Source organism: Schistocerca cancellata, chromosome 5 (assembly GCF_023864275.1).
Source record: "Schistocerca cancellata isolate TAMUIC-IGC-003103 chromosome 5, iqSchCanc2.1, whole genome shotgun sequence".
Taxonomy (NCBI): domain Eukaryota; kingdom Metazoa; phylum Arthropoda; class Insecta; order Orthoptera; family Acrididae; genus Schistocerca; species Schistocerca cancellata.
The window spans coordinates 128226819-128247952 of NC_064630.1; the positions used below are offsets into that span (position 1 = coordinate 128226819).

Consider the following 21134-nt stretch of genomic DNA (forward strand, 5'->3'; position numbering starts at 1 on the left):
GTGCCTTTCGCCAATGGGTACAATACTGTTTACCCTGCCATCAAAGCAAAACAGAGCAACTTTGCCATCCCAAAACCACGTTTCAAATACGTCCACATTGGGATCGTCAGGCCAGTGCCTGAGTCAGAAGGATTTCGTTACATTCTCTCTACCACGGATAGAACGACTCGCTGGCTGGAGGCAGCCCCCTCCAACAATATCACTGTAGACAGCATCGCATGGACTTCATCGAGCTATGAATTGCGCACTTTGGTATACCTGAATGTATTATGACCTACCAGGACAGACAGTTCGAGTTGCGCTTTTCAACACTCTTTGCAGTCTGTGGGAGACTGACCATCAGTGCCGTCTGCGGTGGCCGAGCGGTTCTACGCGCTTCAGTCAGGATCTACGCACACAAATTACGTGAAAATGTAATCATATGTCAGTTCTAGTATAATATATTTGTCCAATGAATACCCGTTTATCATCTGCATTTCTTCTTGGTGTAGCACATTTAATGGCCAGTAGCGTACTTTCATCCCTAAGTTTTATACGCGAGTAGGAGAGCCACAGGAAACACGTAGTGTTTGGCCCATGGAAACTGACGTACATGGGTGACTATGATAATTCAAGGTAATGCAGGACATTTATTAATGTTATTTCGTCAATTATATCTATTTATGGATAGAACGGTGAGAGAAAATAGTATTGTGGATGGAGGAAACGTGGAAGACTAGAATTTATCATCGTACCGACGAGAAAGTCGTTAGAAACAGAGCACACGATTGGAAAGAGGAAATATGGAGTAAGAAATTGGTCGCGTTCGTATAAAAGCAACCATTCCTGCATTTGTTTTAGTTGATTTATGGAACCTACAGTGAAAGTAAATCTGGGTGGCCTGCTTTTGATTTTAACCGTCGTCGTCCTCAATGTGAACGCAACATCATACAGTTGTACCACAGTACTAATTGATACAGCACAGAATCGGTACGGTGGTACAGACGTCGTAAGGATCGTTAGCAAAGTTCGGCGACTGACCCGCAGGAATGTCTGCCTGGAGATGGCGCAGAACTTGCTGGCGGTGAGGATGAGCGGCCGCTGGCTGCGGCACAGGAAGATCCGCAGCTCCTTCCGGAAGCGAGGCGACGCGTCCGCCCAGTCGCTGCTGTACGCCGACTGCTGCAGCCGCTCGCTCTGCAGGCACAACAGAGAGCGGGGGCCACTGCTGTTACTCTACTGCCTTCCACTTCAGATAATCGGTATTTTTCTTTCACATACGTACCCTACTTTGTTGTTATTAGTATAACAATAAATGTCTAACTTTAAGAGATCACTTTATACAACATGTTGTAATTTGCAAGAGGACCAGAGGAATATACCGGGGGATCAAAAAGTCAGTATAAATTTAAAAACTGAATAAATCACGGAATAATGTAGATAGAAAGGTACAAATTCATACACATGCTTGGAATGACATGAGGTTTTATTAGAACCAAAAAAATACAAAAGTTCAAAAAATGTCCGACAGATGGCGCTTCATCTGATCAGAATAGCAATAATATGCATAACAAAGTAAGACAAAGCAAAGATGATGTTCTTTACAGGAAATGTGCAATATGTCCACCATCAATCCTCAACAATAGCTGTAGTCGAGGAATAATGTTGTCAACAGCACTGTAAAGCATGTCCGGAGTTACCGTGAGGCATTGGCGTCGGATGTTGTCTTTCAGCATCCCTAGAGATGTCGGTCGATCACGATACACTTGCGACTTCAGGTAACCGCAAAGCCAATAATCGCACGGACTGAGGTCAGGGGACCTGGGAGGCCAAGCGTGACGAAAGTGGCGGCTGAGCACACGATCATAACCAAACGACGCGTGCAAGAGATCTTTCACGCATCTAGCAATATGGAGTGGAGCGCCATCCTGCACTAACATCGTACGTTCCGGCAGGTGTTTATCAGCCAGGCTGGGGATGATGCAATTCTGTAACATATCGGCATACCTCTCACCCGTCACGGTAGCAGTTACAAAACCAGAATCACGCATTTCCTCGAAGAAAAAAGGCCCGATAACGGTAGATGTGGTAAATCCAACCCATACCGTGACTTTCTCGTCATGCAATGGAGTTTCCACAACAGTTCTAGGATTTTCGGTAGCCCAAATTCTGCAGTTGTGGGCGTTGACAGACCCTCGGAGCGTGAAATGAGTTCCGTCCGTCCACAACACGTTACTCAACCAATCGTCATCTTCCGCCATCTTTTGAAACGCCCACACCGCAAATGCAATCCGCTTCACTAAATGGCCAGGTAACAGTTCATGATGCCGATGGATTTTGTACGGATAGCGTCGGAGGGTACGCCTAAGTGCCAACCAAACAGTAGTGTATGGAATGCCGGTACGACGTGCGACTGCACGAGCGCTGACTTCCCCGTACATAGACGAACCCGCTACAGTCTCCATTTCCTCCTGAACTATCTCAGCAGCATTACGCCATGTGCTCGGTCGGCCACTACGGGGTCTATCGTCTAAACAACCAGTGGCTTCGAACTTCGAAATCATTCTCGTCACATCTGCATTTGTCAATGGACCTTTACCCGTTCGAATTCCCTTCCTATGGCGATACGATCGTAACGCTGAACTAGCACATTCCCCATTCTGATAATACAGCTTTCTCTAAAAGCGCCTTTTCAGGTAACATCAACATGCAGCGACTGCTGGCGCATCTCATTCTCTCTCTCATTACAGCTCCTTTTATACACGATTGTCATACGCAGTCACTGACGTTTTGTTGTCCAGCGCCATCTGTCGGACATTTTGTGAACTTTGTTTTTTTTTTCGTTCTAATAAAACCCCATGTCATTCCAGGCATGTGTGTCAATTTTTACCTCTCTATCTACATTATTCCGTGGATTATTAAGTTTTCAAATTTATACTGACTTTTTGATCACCCGGTATTATAAACGGCCACAGCTTGCGCTGACAAATATGGCAGCGATAGCCCACCCACGGTCGAGCAGCAACTGTAGAGTTGTAAGGAGAGCTGTCCAAGCATCAGACGAACAAATCCCTACGTAGGTAGGATGTCATCAGCAGAAAGTGTCACGTGTTAGCCGGCCGCGGTGGCCATGCGGTTCTAGGCGCTCTAGTCCGGAACCGCGCGACTGATACGGTCGCAGGTTCGAATCCTGCCTCGGGCATGGATGTGTGTGATGTCCTTAGGTTAGTTAGGTTTAAATAGTTCTAAGTTCTAGGGGACTGATGACCTCAGATGTTAAGTCCCATAGTGCTCAGAGCCATTTGAACCATTTGTCAGGTGTTAATTTTAGTAGCACTACCGGAAGAGGAGAATTTAAATGATGAGCGAATAATATTCAGAGCTAATGTAAGGCAAAGGCTAGAAAAAGACTACACAATGTCCAACTGCAATGCCTGAGGGTGATTGCAGCAGGCACAGTTGCCTTGAAGTGACCTTTAGAAAAAAATTAATTACAGCTGAAACCTCAATTCGAAACATTTCTGTCAAAAATTTACGAATTAAGAATAATTGTTTATATTTACGGGTAGTGTTTCTTCTTTCCGACAGATCCTAAAGAATAGACCCCATACACGTAGTTGTATAGACATGCCTCAACCGACACACGGCTATTTCAATGCGAATGCATACCATTGCGGGAATACAGTGCGGCTGGGAGCAACGACATGCCTCAACCGACACACGGCTATTTCAATGCGAATGCATACCATTGCGGGAATACAGTGCGGCTGGGAGCAAGGGGGAAAGTGGAAGGGCTCACAACATCTGTGGTGACCAGGACTTGGAATTCTGAGTTCGTTAAGAAGCATATACGGGTGGCTGAGGCGGTCAAGTCGACCATTTGCAAGAAGAGAATCTGGGTTCGAGTCCTGGTCCAGTTATAAATTTTCAAGTGCAAGTGTTGCATTGAATAAAATGTTCTTGGGTTTCCACCCGCGTCAATTGCTTAAAACTACACGAGCTTTCGGCCAAGCACTCCTTGGTCACTGTCAAGTGTTATGACTGCCAGTGGGCTGTTGGTGCGCCCTTATATACGCTAGCCGACACCCCCGGGATAACAAGGCCGCCCAGCAGTGTTAGTGACGTCACACTAAACGGCCCATAGCCGACTCAGCAGTCCACGGACACCTCCGTACAGACGCGCCTGACGCTAACGATCTTCTGTCCGTCATACAGAAAGGAGCAACTATAATTCGAACCAAAGACCAAATTATATATATTCTTGTAAACAGCATAAAGGTTCATAACGAAATACCGATTACATATACGGGCAGGAATAGGTTCTAGAACTCCTCTGAAAAGTTTTTATCTTCAGTACCAGAATGAACATCAAATTGTCAGGTTTTCTAAATAGAAAAGCACTTTGTTAGTAACAGACAGCAATAATGAGACTTGCAGTTGGTGATTTCTACGTGGAAAAGGAAATAAGCTGTAGAGAGATAGAGAATGGTAAGTAAAGAGAGCCTCAGCCTTTAGCTCACATTCTTACACGTAATTCACTTGGTTGTTTTTCATTTCCTTACCTTTCATAACATTTTTAATATTGTTTCAAGAAGTGTATCTTCAATAGCAGAGTGAACTTCAAATTGTCGTGCTTTTCTTAAAGGAAAGAGCAGTCCCTTAGTATCACAGTGCAAGACAAAATCTTGTCTACAGTGATGTCTATGTTAAAAGGAGTATATTTGATATCTATCTTTTGTTTCCATTCTTTATTACTGGGGATACACTTGTATAAATTCTTGAAAAGAGCTGTCACCATGATCATATGAATAAATTCACAATAGTGATGTGTTTTATGAGATAAAGCAAATTCTTGTTAGCTTATTGTAAACGAAAGTTGTGAGGGTTTTGCTATGTATGACAATGTTTAAGATAATTTACTTTCAGTGTAATAGCTTGAAAATGTTAAGTCCTGCTGTCAGTTGGCATTTGTCACCACCTGTATGCGAGTTTTAAAGCTAAATAGTGCTATGACAATTATAAAATAGTGGCAAAGTTCCTCAATCGATTAAACTTATTCCTGCCCGTATATGAATCGGTATTTCGTTATGAACCTTTATGCTGTTTACAAGAATATATATAATTTGGCCTTTGGTTCGAATTATAGTTCGCTCCTTTCTGTACGACGGACAGAAGATCGTTAGCATCAGGTGCGTCTGAACGGAGGTGTCCGTGGACTGCTGCGTCGGCTATGGGCCGCTTAGTGTGACGTCACTAACACTGCTGGGCGGCCTTGTTATCCCGGGGGTGTCGCGCTAGCTGCCGGCTGTGACGTCACTGGTACCCGTGACATTGCCATATATGGGCATGTTTTGAGTCGGCGTTCGATGTGCCCTCTTCAACCGTGCGATCGCTGGTTACCACGCAGCGCTGAGCTGCAAACTACCGTCTCTATTCAGGGTGTTTGCGGTACTTCTTATTTCAATATCTTCCTGTATTAAACTGTCCCAGGAGCCGTTAGTGCGAGCCACGACAGAGGTATCGTCAAATTTTATGTGGTGACCGTTTTCTAACGCATGGTCAGCTAACGCAGATTTCTCTGGATAGCGTAGGCGATAATACCTCTCATGTTCTTTCCTGCGTTGTTACAAGGTGCGCACTGTTTGTCCGATGTACTTCTGCCGACACTCACGAGGTATTTCGTGGACTCCAGGTGTTCTGAGACCTACTGCGTCTTTAACTGGTCTCAGTAATTGAGGGATTTTCGTTGGTGGCCTGAACATTGATCTGATCTTGTGTCTTTTCAACAGGCGGCTTATCTTGCCCGATACAGAGCCAGAGAATGGCAGCAAAGCAAGTTTCTTTTCCTGCTCTTCGTCGCTGATCTTATTTTGCTATTTCCCAGAAATCACTTCTTTCACTTGACGGGAGCTGTAGCCGTTATTCCTGAAAACCTTGCGTAGGTGGCTCAGTTCATGGGCAGGTTGTCGTCGTCTGATATTACTCTTGCACGATGCACCAATGTTTGTAATACTGTGCGCTTCTGCGCTAGATGATGATGGCTGGTGGCGTGCAGGTACAGGTCTGTGTGGGTGGGTTTTCTGTAGACGCTGTGGCCAAGGCACCCATTTCGTTTACGGTGGACAAGGACGTCGAGGAAGTGCAATGCATTATCTTTTTCCACCTCCATGGTGTACTGGATATTACTGTTGACGCCACTGAGGTGTTCCAAAGACTCGTCTAGTTTCTTGCGTCCGTGTGGCCAAATCACGAACGTGTCGAAAGAAACACTTCGGCTTCAATGGCGCAGTATCTGTGCCCAATATCCTCAAAATTCTCCATGAAGAGGTTTGCAACAGCTGGAGCCAATGGGCTACCCATTGCTTCACCGTCTGTCTGATCGTAATACTGGCCGTTGTACACGAAATAGGAGGACGTAAAAGTGTGCCTAAATAGCTCGACCACGTCGCTTACAAAGTACTGGGAAATTAGGTCCAAAGCATCTTTGATAGGCATATTCGTAAACAGCGCCACTACATCAAAACTGACCATAATATCATCCTCACTAAGGCGTAGACGGCTGATTCTGCTTATAAATTCTGCTGAGTTTTTTATGTTCGCAGTGTCCCACATATGGAGCGAGGAGCTTGGCCAAGTACTTGGCCAGCTTGTATGTTGGAGAACCTATTGTGGACACAATAATTCGAAATGGCGTGCCGTACTTATGTATCTTCGGTAAACAATAAGCAGTAGGTGGTCTAGGCGCCTGTGGGAGAAGATTCTTAAACACACTGTCTTCCACTGAAAATCGCTTAATGTGTTCTGATGTTTTTCTTACTATTCTTGATGTCGGGTCGCGTGGGAGCTTCCGATAAGTATCTTCGTTCAGTAGCGCACAGATCTTCGTATCATAGTCCTCGAACTCCATAATTACGGCGGCATTTCCCTTGTCAACAGGAAGTAATTTGACGATACCTATGTCGTGGCTCGCACTAACGGCTTCTGGGACAGTTTAATAAAGGAAGCTATTGAAATAAAAATTACTGCAAACACCCTGAATAGAGACGGTGGTTTGCAGCTCATCGCTGCTTGGGATCCAGCGATCGCGCGGTTGAAGAGAGCACATCGAACGCCGACTCAAAACATGCCCACATATGGCAATGTCACGGGCACCAGTGACGTCACAGCCAGCAGCTAGCGCATATAAGGGCGCACCAACAGCCCACTGGCAGTCATACCACTTGACAATGTCCAATGACTGCTTAGCCGAAAGCTTGTGTAGTTTTAAGCTATTGACGCGGTTGGACACCCGAAAACATTTTATTCAATGTTATCGCCGCGAGACTCTGCATTCATACAAATGTTGAATTGTTTCAATGCTCAAACCATCTACGTCATACAAATTTCCCTTTAGTTACACAAATCAATCCTGTGATTGGACGTGGACATGTTCAAAGGAACAGACGTCACACATACGACTGCATATTGTAATTGACCACAGTTAGTTTGAGCAGCTTAGCAGGGTAGCGATCACCCACTAACAGTCGAGTAATATCACCAAGTTGTAAGGAAAGCTACGAAAGTATCGCACTTATAAAAGCCCGCGCAGGTGGGATGTCGCTAGAAGAAAATTTTAGATCTTAATTGTGATGGCAGTAACGTGAGAGCAGGATATGAATGACAAGCGGATGATATTTAGAGCCGACTTAAGACAACAACAGAAAAAAACATAACAAGATTTACAACTGCAATGCCTCAAGATGATTGCTGCTGCACCACTGTCTTGAAATGACATTTAGAAAACGTTTACTGCAACTGAATCCTCACCTAGAAGCATTTCCTTTAAGAATATAATAATTAGCAATAATCGTTGTGGTAATACGCTTCTTATAATACTTTTGTAATACCTGCTCCTGACTGTTACCAAAAACTACCTACTGTGTAAGTAACAAACTTTTTGAGTTAACACAAAAATCTGCGTACCACGAAGGAATTATCCGAATAAGACGGAAATCGGTAGTTCACTTACAAACAAATGATTAAAATTTCAGCGGTGGGATACTAAACTGACTCTCGGCCACCATGTGCTGCGACAACCAGAAGTGATGATTTCGGGTGCCATTTGTTTTCATAGCACAACCCCTTTTGTTGTCATTGCGGCACCCTTACAGCAGTTCTGTGCATCGACTATATTCTACGTCCCTTCTTGTTGCCCAGCACAACAAGCAATCCCAGGCTTAAATTTCAGCAAGATAATGCCCGCCCGCACAAGGCGATAGTTACTACTGTTTGTGGTCGTGCTTACCAAACCTGGCCTGGGCCAGCAAGATCGCCGGATCTTTGGAGTAATACCGACAGGGCCCTCCTGACAGCTCGGGATTTTGTCGATCAAACACGCCATTTGCACATGACTCGTCATGATATCCCTCAGGAGGACAGCCATCAACCCTATCAGCCAATACCAAGCTGAATAACTGCTTGCAGAAGGGCCTGAGGTGGACCAACGCGTTGTTGACTTACTCGGTTGGTGAAGCTCCTCTTGATAAATCATCCAGTTTTCTGAAATTTTATCCATTTGTTTTTTTGTACGTGTACATCACATCTACCGATTTCGGTCCCAGTCGGATAATTCCGTCGCGGAGTACCTTTTTTTGTGTTAGGGAGTATATGCTACTCTGCACTGTATCCAGTATCTCTCAAATAGCATGCGCAGAAAGAGTGTATTTTCTATCACTGCGTACATCAATAAACTCATTAAACTACACCGATTATACCCCAAAATCAGTGAACAGTTAAAACACCAACAAGCCACATTGCCTACAGTGCCACTAACAGTAGATATTTGTTACTGTTCCTAATGACTGAAGTTTTTTTTTCTGTCTTGTATGTTGTGATCTTGCTGTCAGTTGAAGAATGATGATTGATTATGTGGTAACGGCCTCTTAGTGCCACCCTGTTTAAGCTGACCGCATCCTAAAAATTCACTATAGAAGTTGTTTGTGATTTATAAGAAATCAACAGTTATCTGACGTTGCATCAACAATGGCAGCATACGACGAACACGTTAGTTGACTTAAATCCTGTGAATTTCACAGATGCTTCGAGTGCCTTCTCGATTATAATCATCTCTGATCCCCACGTTCACGTTACCCGCATCTTCCGCGCCACAACAAAGTAATTCAACAATCGCAATTCTCCATGCAACAGCCAACTACGCATAAACAATCGGCAGCCACTTCACGGACATAGTGCGCCCACCGATAAATCGTCATGTTCGGACAGCACTCATCTCAGATTACCACATTTCGACGCCAAGAATCCGTACTTGTGGTTCACGGTCATGCAGTACATTTTTCAGAGAACCGGCGTTTTCGATGACCTGTCGAAGTATATGCGTCTGATCAGACACCTGGTGGGCCACACTGAGCTAGTTTCCGATATCATCATATTTTCTTGGGTGGAGAATAGATACGAGACGGACAACGCAGTGATGTTACAGAGACAATTCCGCACGCAGGAACCGCAACTTCAAGAAGTCATGTATGAGATAAAATTGGGGGTACTACACGGTTACATCTCTGGCGCCACCGCCGCACCTCAGCCGATTCAGCTCAAATATCAGACGCCATACTCTGGGCCATGCAGTTGGTCAAGCAGCCGACAGACCCACCGCTCGCAGTGATCGGTAATGAGAAAGAGCCTATCGGATGGTGCTTGGCTGCAGCTGACAGGAAATTCAATGGCATTCGACTTAGGCAAAAAGTAACAGCGTCCCAAGATTCGACTCAACGACACGCGCAGTAGACCCCACCACCTGCGCCTCACGAACGCAGCAGACCAGACAACTAGGGGCCAGGATCACGGTAGATTGCAACATTTCCAGCCGGCACCACATCATTGCACACCAGCACCCGAAATTACACACGGCTACAGCGTGTGTGTTACTGTGAACAGTTCAGTGACCAGGTTGTTCTAATCAGAATCGACAGCAGACCAACACCGACAACGATAGTTCAGGTATACATGCCGACGTCACAAGCTGCAGATGAACAGACAGAGAAAGTGTATGAGGATATTGAAAGGGTAATGCAGTATGTAAAGGGAAACGAAAATCTAATGTCATGGGCGACTGGAATGCAGTTGTAGGGGAAGGTGTAGAAGAAAAGGTTACAGGAGAATATGGGCTTGGGACAAGGAATGAAAGAGGAGAAAGACTAATTGAGTTCTGTAACAAGTTTCAGCCAGTAATAGCGAATACCCTGTTCAAGAATCACAAGAAGAGGAGGTATACTTGGAAAAGGCCGGGAGATACGGGAAGATTACAATTAGATTACATCATGGTCAGACAGAGATTCCGAAATCAGATACTGGATTGTAAGGCGTACCCAGAATCAGATATAGACACAGATCGCAATATAGTAGTGATGAAGAATAGGCTGAAGTTCAAGACATTAGTCAGGAAGAATCAATACGCAAAGAAGTGGGATACGGAAGTACTAAGGAATGACGAGATACGTTTGAAGTTCTCTAAAGCTATAGATACAGCAATAAGGAATAGCGCAGTAGGCAGTACAGTTGAAGAGGAATGGACATCTCTAAAAAGGGCCATCACAGAAGTTGGGAAGGAAAACATAGGTACAAAGAAGGTAGCTGCGAAGAAACCATGGGTAACAGAAGAAATACTTCAGTTGATTGATGAAAGGAGGAAGTACAAACATGTTCCGGGAAAATCAGGAATACAGAAATAAAAGTCGCTGAGGAATGAAATAAATAGGATGTGGAGGGAGGCTAAGACGAAATGGCTGCAGTAAAAATGTGACGACATCGAAAAAGATATGATTGTCGGAAGAACAGACTCAGCATACAGGAAAGTCAAAACAACCTTTGATGACATTAAAAGCAACGGTGGTAACATTAAGAGTGCAACGGGAATTCCAATGTTAAATGCAGAGGAGAGAGCAGATAGGTGGAAAGAATACATTGAAAGCCTCTATGAGGGTGAAGATTTGTCTGATGTGATAGAAGAAGAAACAGGAGTCGATTTAGAAGAGATAGGGGATCCAGTATTAGAATCGGAATTTAAAAGAGCATTGGAGGACATACGGTCAAATAAGGCAGAAGGGATAGATAACATTGCGTTAGAATTTCTAAAATCACTGGGGGAAGTGGCAACAAAACGACTATTCACGTTGGTGTGTAGAATATATGAGTCTGGCGACATACCATCTGACTTTCGGAAAAGCATCATCAACACAATTCCGAAGACGGCAAGAGCTGACAAGTGCGAGAATTATCGCACAATCAGCTTAACAGCTCATGCATCGAAGCTGCTTACGAGAACAATATACAGAAGAATGGAAAAGAAAATTGAGAATGCGCTAGGTGACGATCAGTTTGGCTTTAGGAAAAGTAAAGGGACGAGAGAGGAAATTCTGACGTTACGGTTAACAATGGAAGCAAGGCTAAAGAAAGATCAAGACACTTTCATAGGATTTGTCGACCTGGAAAAAGCGTTCGACAATATAAAATGGTGCAAGCTGTTCGAGATTCTGAAAAAAGTTGGGGTAAGCTATAGGGAGAGACGGGTCATATACAATATGTACAACAACCAAGAGGGAATAATAAGAGTGGACGATCAAGAACGAAGTGCTCGTATTAAGAAGGGTGTAAGACAAGGGTGTAGCCTTTCGCTCCTACTCTTCAATCTGTACATCGAGGAAGCAATGATGGAAATAAAAGAAAGGTTCAGGAGTGGAATCAAAATACAAGGTGAAAGGATATCAATGATACGATTCGCTGATGACATTGCTATCCTGAGTGAAAGTGAAGAAGAATTAAATGATCTGCTGAACGGAATGAACAGTCTAATGAGTACACAGTATGGCTTGAGAGTAAATTGGAGAAAGACGAAGGTAATGAGAAGTAGTAGAAATGAGAACAGCGAGAAACTTAACATCAGGATTGATGGTAACGAAGTCAATGAAGTTAAGGAATTCTGCTACCTAGGCAGTAAAATAACCAATGACGGACGGAGCAAGGAAGACATCAAAAGCAGACTCGCTATGGCAAGTAAGGCATTTCTGGCCAAGAGACGTCTACTCATATCAAATACCGGCCTTAATTTGAGGAAGAAGTTTCTGAGAATGTACGTCTGGAGTAGTGAAACATGGACTGTGGGAAAACCGGAACAGAAGAGAATCGAAGCATTTGAGATGTGGTGCTATAGACGAATGTTGAAAATTAGGTGGACTGATAAGGTAAGGAATGAGGAGGTTCTACGCAGAATCGGAGAGGAAAGGAATATGTGGAAAACACTGATAAGGAGAAGGGACAGGATGATAGGACATCTGCTAAGACATGAGGGAATGACTTCCTTGGTACTAGAGGGAGCTGTAGAGGGCAAAAACTGTAGAGGAAGACAGAGATTGGAATACGTCAAGCAAATAATTGAGGACGTAGGTTGCAAGTGCTACTCTGAGATGAAGAGGTTAGCACAGGAAAGGAATTCGTGGCGGGCCGCATCAAACCAGTCAGTAGCCTGATCGAAAAAAAAACAGCGTCACGCAACCTGCACCTGCTCCACGTCTTGCTCCCTCCTGGTATCATATGCAATTTGGCAACGCTGAGCCGGCCGCGGTGGTCTCGCGGTTCTAGGCGCTCAGTCCGGAACCGCGTGACTGCTACGGTCGCAGGTTCGAATCCCGCCTCGGGCATGGGTGTGTGTGATGTGGGACTGATGACCACAGATGTTGAGTCCCATAGTGCTCAGAGCAATTTGAACCATTGGCAACGCTGCTTGCAAATGTCAGGATCCTTGCGGATACCCAAACTCCACGAGCGGGTCGCAATAGGCGCTCAGGCCCGTGACACCTCTCCAAGTCGCCTCCAACCCACCAGAATATCTAATACTCGTACGTCCGCCTCATCTGTTGCTCACGGACGCCTCGTCACGGAGTAATCATCAGACCAATATCTACTAACTGACATGGTCCCCGACGTTAGCTCGCTTTCACGCTCCTCCGCTCTGACTTTCGAGCCTGCGACCGCCCTCAAGTTTCAGGCTGCCAACCACTCCAATGTTACTGTATACGTCAGGGTCACATGTACTCCTGTCGGGCATAATCCAGCGTCCATGGACCTTCCTAGTTACCGACGTGGTAGAACCAGTCATCGGAATAAATGTGAAATATCCCCTTAGAAAAATTTATGAATTACTGTGCTGGTAAACCTTTTACAATATTTGATTTTCAAACAGCTGAGCAAAACTGAACGTACTCAGACATATCTCTCTTTACTTATTCTGATCATCGCTGAATTGAAACACCATACTTTTAGCGCAACGCAATTTGACTTTCAATAATACCTACAAAAGAATGGCCGTGACTAGCGATGACCTATACCTTTCATGAATCACTGAACTCACAAAAATCTTCGTTACTCGAACTACTGCAATACAGCGAGCGCCAATACTGCCAGCTAAATAAAAGATTCTAACTACTGAAGGCACTAACTACTGATAGGCATAGTTAGCAAATGAAGGATTTTGGTAGAGAACAAACAATGTATTTACCTTAATAGTGTTCAAAAGTCATTATATATCAGTTCATGACATCCAGTCTTACAAATTTCGTTTTTCTGACGGACACACGTCCAGATCGTCCGCTCTCGGAACTCTGCCATCTCTCTTCCCACATCCACCACTGCTGGCGGCTCACCAACTGCGCTACGCAACGCGCTGTTCACATCCAGCTGCCCAACACTACAATAGCGAATATTCCAACAATGCCAACCAGCCACTCATGGCCCGGATGCGTCGTCTATCTGTGCCTTTCTACTGCCGTAGTATCCTTCTTCCTACAAGATAGATACATTGGCTTACACTCTCCACGTATCGCCTTATGAGGCTGAGTGGAAACCCCTCGTAAATGTGCTACCTCAGAAAGATCCTGGTGCTAAAATGATTGCTGTGGCATAAGTTCCCAAAATCAATATGTCCTAAGATTTTCTATGGCAACTTAATGAGGATTTACGCTCGTTAAAACATTGACACTCACTATAAAAGCAGCTAAGCTGTTTCCTGCATTTGAAAGTTATTCGCCAGACTATGAAGTCGCGAATGAGATGCTTGTGGTAAAACGGACGAACTGTAACATCCCAATCTACCAGTTGAAGTGAATTTTACACGCTTGCAAAACTGTGTACTTGCCCTTAATAACTGTTGTGTTTCGAAATTGCGTCATCCTAGATAAACGAACAAGTTGCTCTTGACCATTCTATACCCAACGGAAGTCGACGGAGGGATGATATTACCAACATGTTGATAACACCCCCAATAAAAGAATATAAGAGCTGTAGTAAACAACTGAGGTCTCCAGTATAATTTCGCCGCAGCCACCGACTAGCTGCTGACATGTACCATCTCCCACACACATGTAAGCAAGAAACATTAGCACGAAGCTCTCCATTAGAAATGAAGGTCCAATCATTTTAAAGTAATTTCATATTTTGACGAATATCGTCAAATAACAGCTACATGAAAGCTACTGATCTGTCGTTTCTAAGCAAGGAATCATGTAAGAACTTTCCATTAATTTTAAAAAAGCTGCTAAGGATAATTTTACACTACTGGCCATTAAAAATAGAACACCAAGAAGAAATGCATATGATAAACGGGTATTCATTGGAAAATAGGGTATTATACTAGAACTGACATCGGATTACATTTTCACGCAATTTGGGTGCATAGATCCTGAGAAATCAGTACCCAGAACAACCACCTCTGGCCGTAATAACGGACTTGCTACGCCTGGGCATTGAGTCAAACAAAGCATAGATGGCGTGTACAGGTACAGCTGCCCATGCAGCTTCAACACGATACCACAGTTCATCAAGAGTAGTGACTGGCGTATGGTGACAAGCCAGTTGCTCGGCCACCATTGACCAGACGTTTTCAGTTGGTGATAGATCTGGAGAATGTGCTGGCTAGGGCAGCAGTCGAACATTTTCTGTATCCAGAAAGGCCCCTACAGGACCTGCAACATGCGGTCGTCCATTATCTTGTTAAAATGTAGGGTTTCGCAGGGATCCAATGAAGGGTAGCGCCACGGGTCGTAACACATCTGAAATGTAACATCCACTATTCAAAGTGCCGTGAATGCGAACAAGAAGTGATCGAGATGTGTAGCCAATGTAACCCCATACCATCACGTCGGGTGATACGCCAGTATGGTGATGACGAATACACGCTTTCCAATGTGCGTTCACCGCGATGTCGCCAAACACGGATGCGACCATCATTATGCTGTAAACAGAACCTGGATTCATCCGAAAAAATTACGTTTTGCCATTCGTGCGCCCAGGTTCGTCGTTGAGTACACCATCGCAGGCGCTCCTGTCTGTGATGCAGCGTCAAGGGTAACCTCAGCCACAGTCTCCGAGCTGATAGTCCATGCTGCTGCAAACGTCGTCGAAATGTTCGTGCAGATGGTTGTTGTCTTGCAAACGTCCCCATCTATTGACTCAGGAATCGAGACGTGGCTGCACGATCCGTTACAGCCATGCGGATAAGACGCCTGTCATCTCGACTGCTAGTGATACGAGGGCGTTGGGATCCAGCACGGCGTTCCGTATTACCCTCCTGAACCCATCGATTCCATATTCTGCTAACAGTCATTGGATCTCGACCAACGCGAGCAGCAGTGTCGCGATACGATAAACCGCATTCGCGATAGGCTACAATCCGACCTTTATCAAAGTCGGAAACGTGATGGTACGCATTTCTCCTCCTTACACGAGGCATCAGAGCAACGTTTCACTAGGCAACGCCGATCAACTGCTGTTTGTGTATGAGAAATCGGTTAGAAACCTCCCTCACGTCAGCACGTCGTAGGTGTCGCCACCGGCGCCAACCTTGTGTGAATGCTCTGGGAAGCTAATCATTTGCATATCACAGCATCTTCTTCCTGTCGGTTAAATTTCGCGTCTGTAGCACGTCATCTTCGTGGCGTAGAAATTTTAATGGCCAGTCGTGTAGTATTTTAAAGATTGCGAAATATGTAACAAGTGCATAAATTTTACAAAAACTGGGATGACGCATCGGCCATCTGACATGTGGAAGTCATGTGCTAAACAGAAAAACATTGTAACGGCGGCGGAAAATGAGATTCTAATGGCTCAGTAAAACGGTCGTGCGACTCGTAATAGCCAACAAATGAGGTACTCTGGGTCACTACTTCACTGGAGAGTGTCGCTGGCAGTCCTCTGCTAGTTATGTCGCAAGGTACTGCTCATTTAAGTAAGAGAGGTTCGAAGATGAATGGTATAACTGCCACGCTGTTGAAAATTTCTGTGAGGGTGTGAAAAATACTCTGGTTGAGGTCCGACAGTCGCTGGCCTTCGAAGTCGTGGGGACTGATTTCATGCAGACAATGTTGGTTATGGCCTGCTGCTGTGGCCGAGCGGTTCTAGGGGCTACAGTCCGGAATCGCGCGACCGCTACGGTCGCAGGATCGAATCCTGCCTCGGGCATGGATGTGTGTGATGTGTTCTTAGGTTAGTTAGGTTTAAGTAGCTCTAAGTTCTAGGGGACTGATGACCTCTGAAGTTAAGTCCTATAGTGCTCAAAGCCATTTGAACCTTTTTTTGTGGGTCTTGAAATTATTTGATGAAGCTCACATTTTATTTGTTACGGGGCGGAAGTGTGTGATAGTAGACTGAACAGCCGTGTATTGATTAATAAGCCGTCTTGACTGTGTTTTGAGAGTACACTAAATTCAAAGAACTTCGATAAACTGTTTAATTCGGAAACAACCCCTGTTACCAGCCTTTTGATGTGTATCGCTGCTCCGAGATTTTAGGATTTTTCTAATTTAGGGTTGGGTGTAAAGCATAAACTAATATCTTCTTTGTGGTCCCGCTAGACACCCATGAACTTTATAGCTACACATTCTGCTAATTGCGACGGGGCGCTTAATAAAGAAAGTGCTGTTACAGAGAGTTCACACGAACGTGCATATACAAATGTCGGTTAAGAAATGTTATTGCAACTTTTGGCTCTCACGTAAGTTTCAAGGGATGTTTTCCACACTTGGTGCATTAGTTATACTGTTTCACACCCGCGAATTTGTTATAGTTTTTTAATTAATTATTCACTCAGACATGAGTACAGTTCATGCTAGGGAACAAAAATTAATCGATTATTATAGCAAAATCAGTTTTTTCACGACACAGTTCAATCACTATTTACTAGCGTTGTCCTTTTCTTTCACACAATGAAACTAGCACTGGTGAGACGGTTTACAGTTTTACTTTAATAATAATTTGTCTCCGAGCCCCAAATAGCAGTAGTGTAGGCTGCTATAAACAGAAGTTATTCAAATAATTCGAACAGAACCACAAGTCCCACTGTCCTCTTTGTTCTAGCAGTTTTGGCGCGAAATTACAGTTCGCCACATGTTCACTTACGACGATGTATACCTCGTAAATCGTACTCACACAAATAATCGTAGCACTTCCAGTTCACCAAATATATGCTTGCACACTTGCACTATTAAACAATACTCTTTGTCGAAATAAATCGGAGCGGAAAAGAATTCTCAAACGACCACAGGGGCCACGCTCAAGTGGGGCTTGCTCGCCACCCACCCTCCAAACCGACTGACCAACGACTGACCCCTGGCCAAGATGGACGAACGCTTATGTAGGCTCGGACGTCAACCCCCTGGTTATGCAAGTACCATTCACACCAGTTAAGGTTACAAATTTTGATACATACATCCCTTGACAGAAATAAGTACACCATCGGAATTGCGCTAAAAAGTACATCTTATATACTATGTTACATTAATTTCTAGGATTATTCTGTCTCCTGTAAATCAAGTTTTAGTTTTTGCTAAATTTAGCCACTTAGCGCAAATTTGATTGCTGACACCTGTGCTGCAAAGTTTTAACATATAACTGCATATAGCACCGTGTTTAGAAATAATCTATAGCGAGCTACACATTGCGCTGCTCAAAATCTTCATATCTATAATAATTAATTATTATGGGCGATAACTGTTAATAATAATTTGCAAACAATGGAAACTCTTTCAAGTTAAGTGTATATTATAACTTAATTAGTTTAAGATACGTGTGATGCCACCCAAAATATTATATAGCGCCGTTCTTTACGTCATAAATTTTCTATTTAATTTTATAAACTTTTTCCCTCAAACTTTGTTTGTCGCTCTTTACGGGCTTAATTATTTATGAATCTTAACATATGACTACGGCACTCGATCCGCTATGACGAAACGTTTTAATGTGTGCTCGCTCACCCCCGTAAGTTGTTATTTACTATTTTTATTAATCTTTCAGTATTCGTGATATTAACCGATTTTGAGGTTACTATAGTTTTTGCCTCTCGTGAGTTGAAATAAAGATCGATCTTTCAGAAGGTGCATATAGCTGACCACAATCCACTGCCTCATCGCTCTTCACTGTAAGTTACACAGCTTCCGCGTAATGCGCGAAAAACCAAACAATGCCCCAAGCTGCGGGCCACGTGGCCGTCCAGCGGCGGAGACATCCCAGCGACCGTTGCAAATTTCGCGCGGGGGTTCGTACCGTCACAGAATTAAGTCTCAGTAGCACGAGGTCAGATCGCAACTGGAAGTGAAACTGCCTCGGATAAGCCGCAAACGTCAGTGAACCGTCGGCGATCCATAGGTAAGGCACATGCCCTAACATTAATCATACTGGATAGAGTACTGTTCGGTAAGAGGTGGGACCTACCTCCGTCAAGATGTCGTTGCCGAACCAACAGAACAGGAACATGTGCTCGATCGTGCCAGACAGATATGAGCCGTACTTCAACAGCCACCCCGAGTCCGCTTTCTGCAAAAAGAACAAAACATTTGTCGTCTCGTATGAAATAAGCAGAAGATAATATACTTGTTAACAATCTAGTGTCCATCATAAGTAATTCAGTAGCTTGGAAGATAACAGTAGTATATTTGCGTACAATAATGTTTATGAATTAAAAGTTGTTAGATAACTTGTCAAAGTTGGATAAATACTCAAGCCTTTGATGACGACCTCCAGCTATATCGTCGGAACTAAACCTGAAACTTATGATTTTATCCATGTATGACGCGGCAGGTTAACCAAGAACTCCATCGTGAAAGACTTCGTAGCCATATAAATTTAGTTCACCCAATGCTAACATAATTGTTTAGTGACTACGTCTCTTTCCACTGTCTAGCCATTATCAATAACCCCTAAACGTTGCTTGGTCGGTGATTGCGTCATAACGTGCTGGGAATCAGCTGTTACTAGATACTCGAAAACAGGGTTGCCGATAAACAGTTTTGAAAAGTTTTGTGAACATGTACTGAATCAAACTGTACGGTGAAAAGCAATGTCCTGACTGATGTTCAGTCAGGAATACACTGAAGAGCCAAAGAAACTGGTAATGGCATGCGTATTCAAAGACAGAGATATGTAAACAATCAGAATACGGCGCTGCGGTTACCAACGCCTATGTAAGACAACAAGTGTCTGGCGGAGTTGTTAGATTGGTTACCGCAGCTGCAATGGCAGGTTATCAAGATTTAAGTGAGTTTGAACGTGGTGTTATAATTGACGCACAACCGATGGGACACAGCATCTCCGAGGTAGCGATGAAGTGGGGATCTTCCCGTACGACCATTTCACGAGTGTACCGTAAACATCAGGAACGCAGTAAGACATCAAATCTCCGACATCGCTTCTTCCCTAAAAATATCCGGCAAGGACGGGACCAACGACGACTGGAAATAGTGGTTCAGTGTGACAGAAGTGCAATCCTTCCGCAAATTTCTGCAGATTTCAATACTGGGCCATCAATAAGTGTCAGCGTGCGAACCATTCAAAGAAACATCATCGATATGGGCTTTCGGAACCGAAGGTCCACTCGTGTAAACTTGAAGATAGCACGACGCAAAGCTTTACGCCTCGCCTGAGCCCGTCAACACCGAAATTGGATTGCTGCTGACTGAAAACATGTAGCCTGGTCGTACGGTTCTCGTTTCAAATTGTATCTAGCGGATGGACATGTACGGGTGTGGAAACAACCTCATGAATCCATGGACCCTGCATGTCAGCAGGGGACTGTTCAAGCTGGTGGAGGCTCTGTAATGGTATGGGGCGCGTGCAGTTGACGTCTAGAGACCACCGTGACAGGTGACACGTACATAAGCATCCTGTCTGATTACCTGTGTCCATTCATGTCCATCGTGCATTCCGACGGACTTGGGCAATTCTAGCAGGACAATGCGACACCCCACACGTTCAGAATTGGTACAGAGTGGCTCCAGAAACACTCTTCTGAGTTTAAACACTTCCGCTGGCCACCAAATTCCCCAGAAATCAACATTATTGAACGTATCTGGGATGCCTTGCAACGTGCTATTCAGAAGAGATCTCCACCCCCTCGTACTCTTACGGATTTATGGACAGTCCTGCAGGATTCACGGAATCAGTTCCCTCCAGCACTACTTCCGACATTAGTCGTGTCCATGCCACGTCGTGTTGCGGCACTTCTGTGTGCTCGCGGGGACCTACACGATATTAGGCTGGTGCACACTTTCTTTGGCTCTTCAGTGTACGAACAAAATAGACTGACACGGGCGATGAAAACTTTCATCCATAAGAAAGCTTTGGCTGTATCCGATAATGTTGTGGAATTGATGGAGAAGTTTCTGAAAGGATACAAATGGAGATCTGTATTGTAAGAAAATAAAACAAGTAGCGTCCGAAATTTAATAATAAAAAGAAACACTGCTAGCATCTGAAAAATGGTACCATCAAACGCGATTAAAAATTAAGTGCACCGATAAAGTATCGAATGAAGAAAAAAGATTAGGAGAGAATGAAATGTATCTACCAATATGTATAAGACAGTCATTTACAAATTTTTCTTCTCACACAAAACAAGTAGAGCTCCGATATCATGATACTGGCAAACTCCGGCAAACATGTTGAATTTCTAACGAACGTAATTACTAGGGACATAATAAATGGTAATCAATACAGCTGTGATAATTGTCATTAATTAAAATTGATACGTAAGACTTTTACAAGAGAAGGGAATAAGTTAAGGGAACGTGTGCTACGACATTCAGGAACAGTTAAATGAGCCTGCAGGTAGCAGGAGT

The 21134-nt window shown here is 44.1% G+C and overlaps 1 protein-coding gene across 1 annotated transcript in view; it reads right to left on the reverse strand.

Moving 5' to 3' along the window:
- LOC126188392 (odorant receptor 82a-like) overlaps positions 1-21134 on the reverse strand; it is a 163259-nt gene that overhangs the window by 106567 nt on the left and 35558 nt on the right. The window contains exons 5-6 of the mRNA XM_049929993.1: positions 18733-18834; positions 1021-1176 (exon numbers count right to left, since the gene is read on the reverse strand). Coding sequence (XP_049785950.1) covers positions 1021-1176; positions 18733-18834 — 258 coding nt within the window. The remainder of the gene's footprint in view (positions 1-1020; positions 1177-18732; positions 18835-21134) is intronic.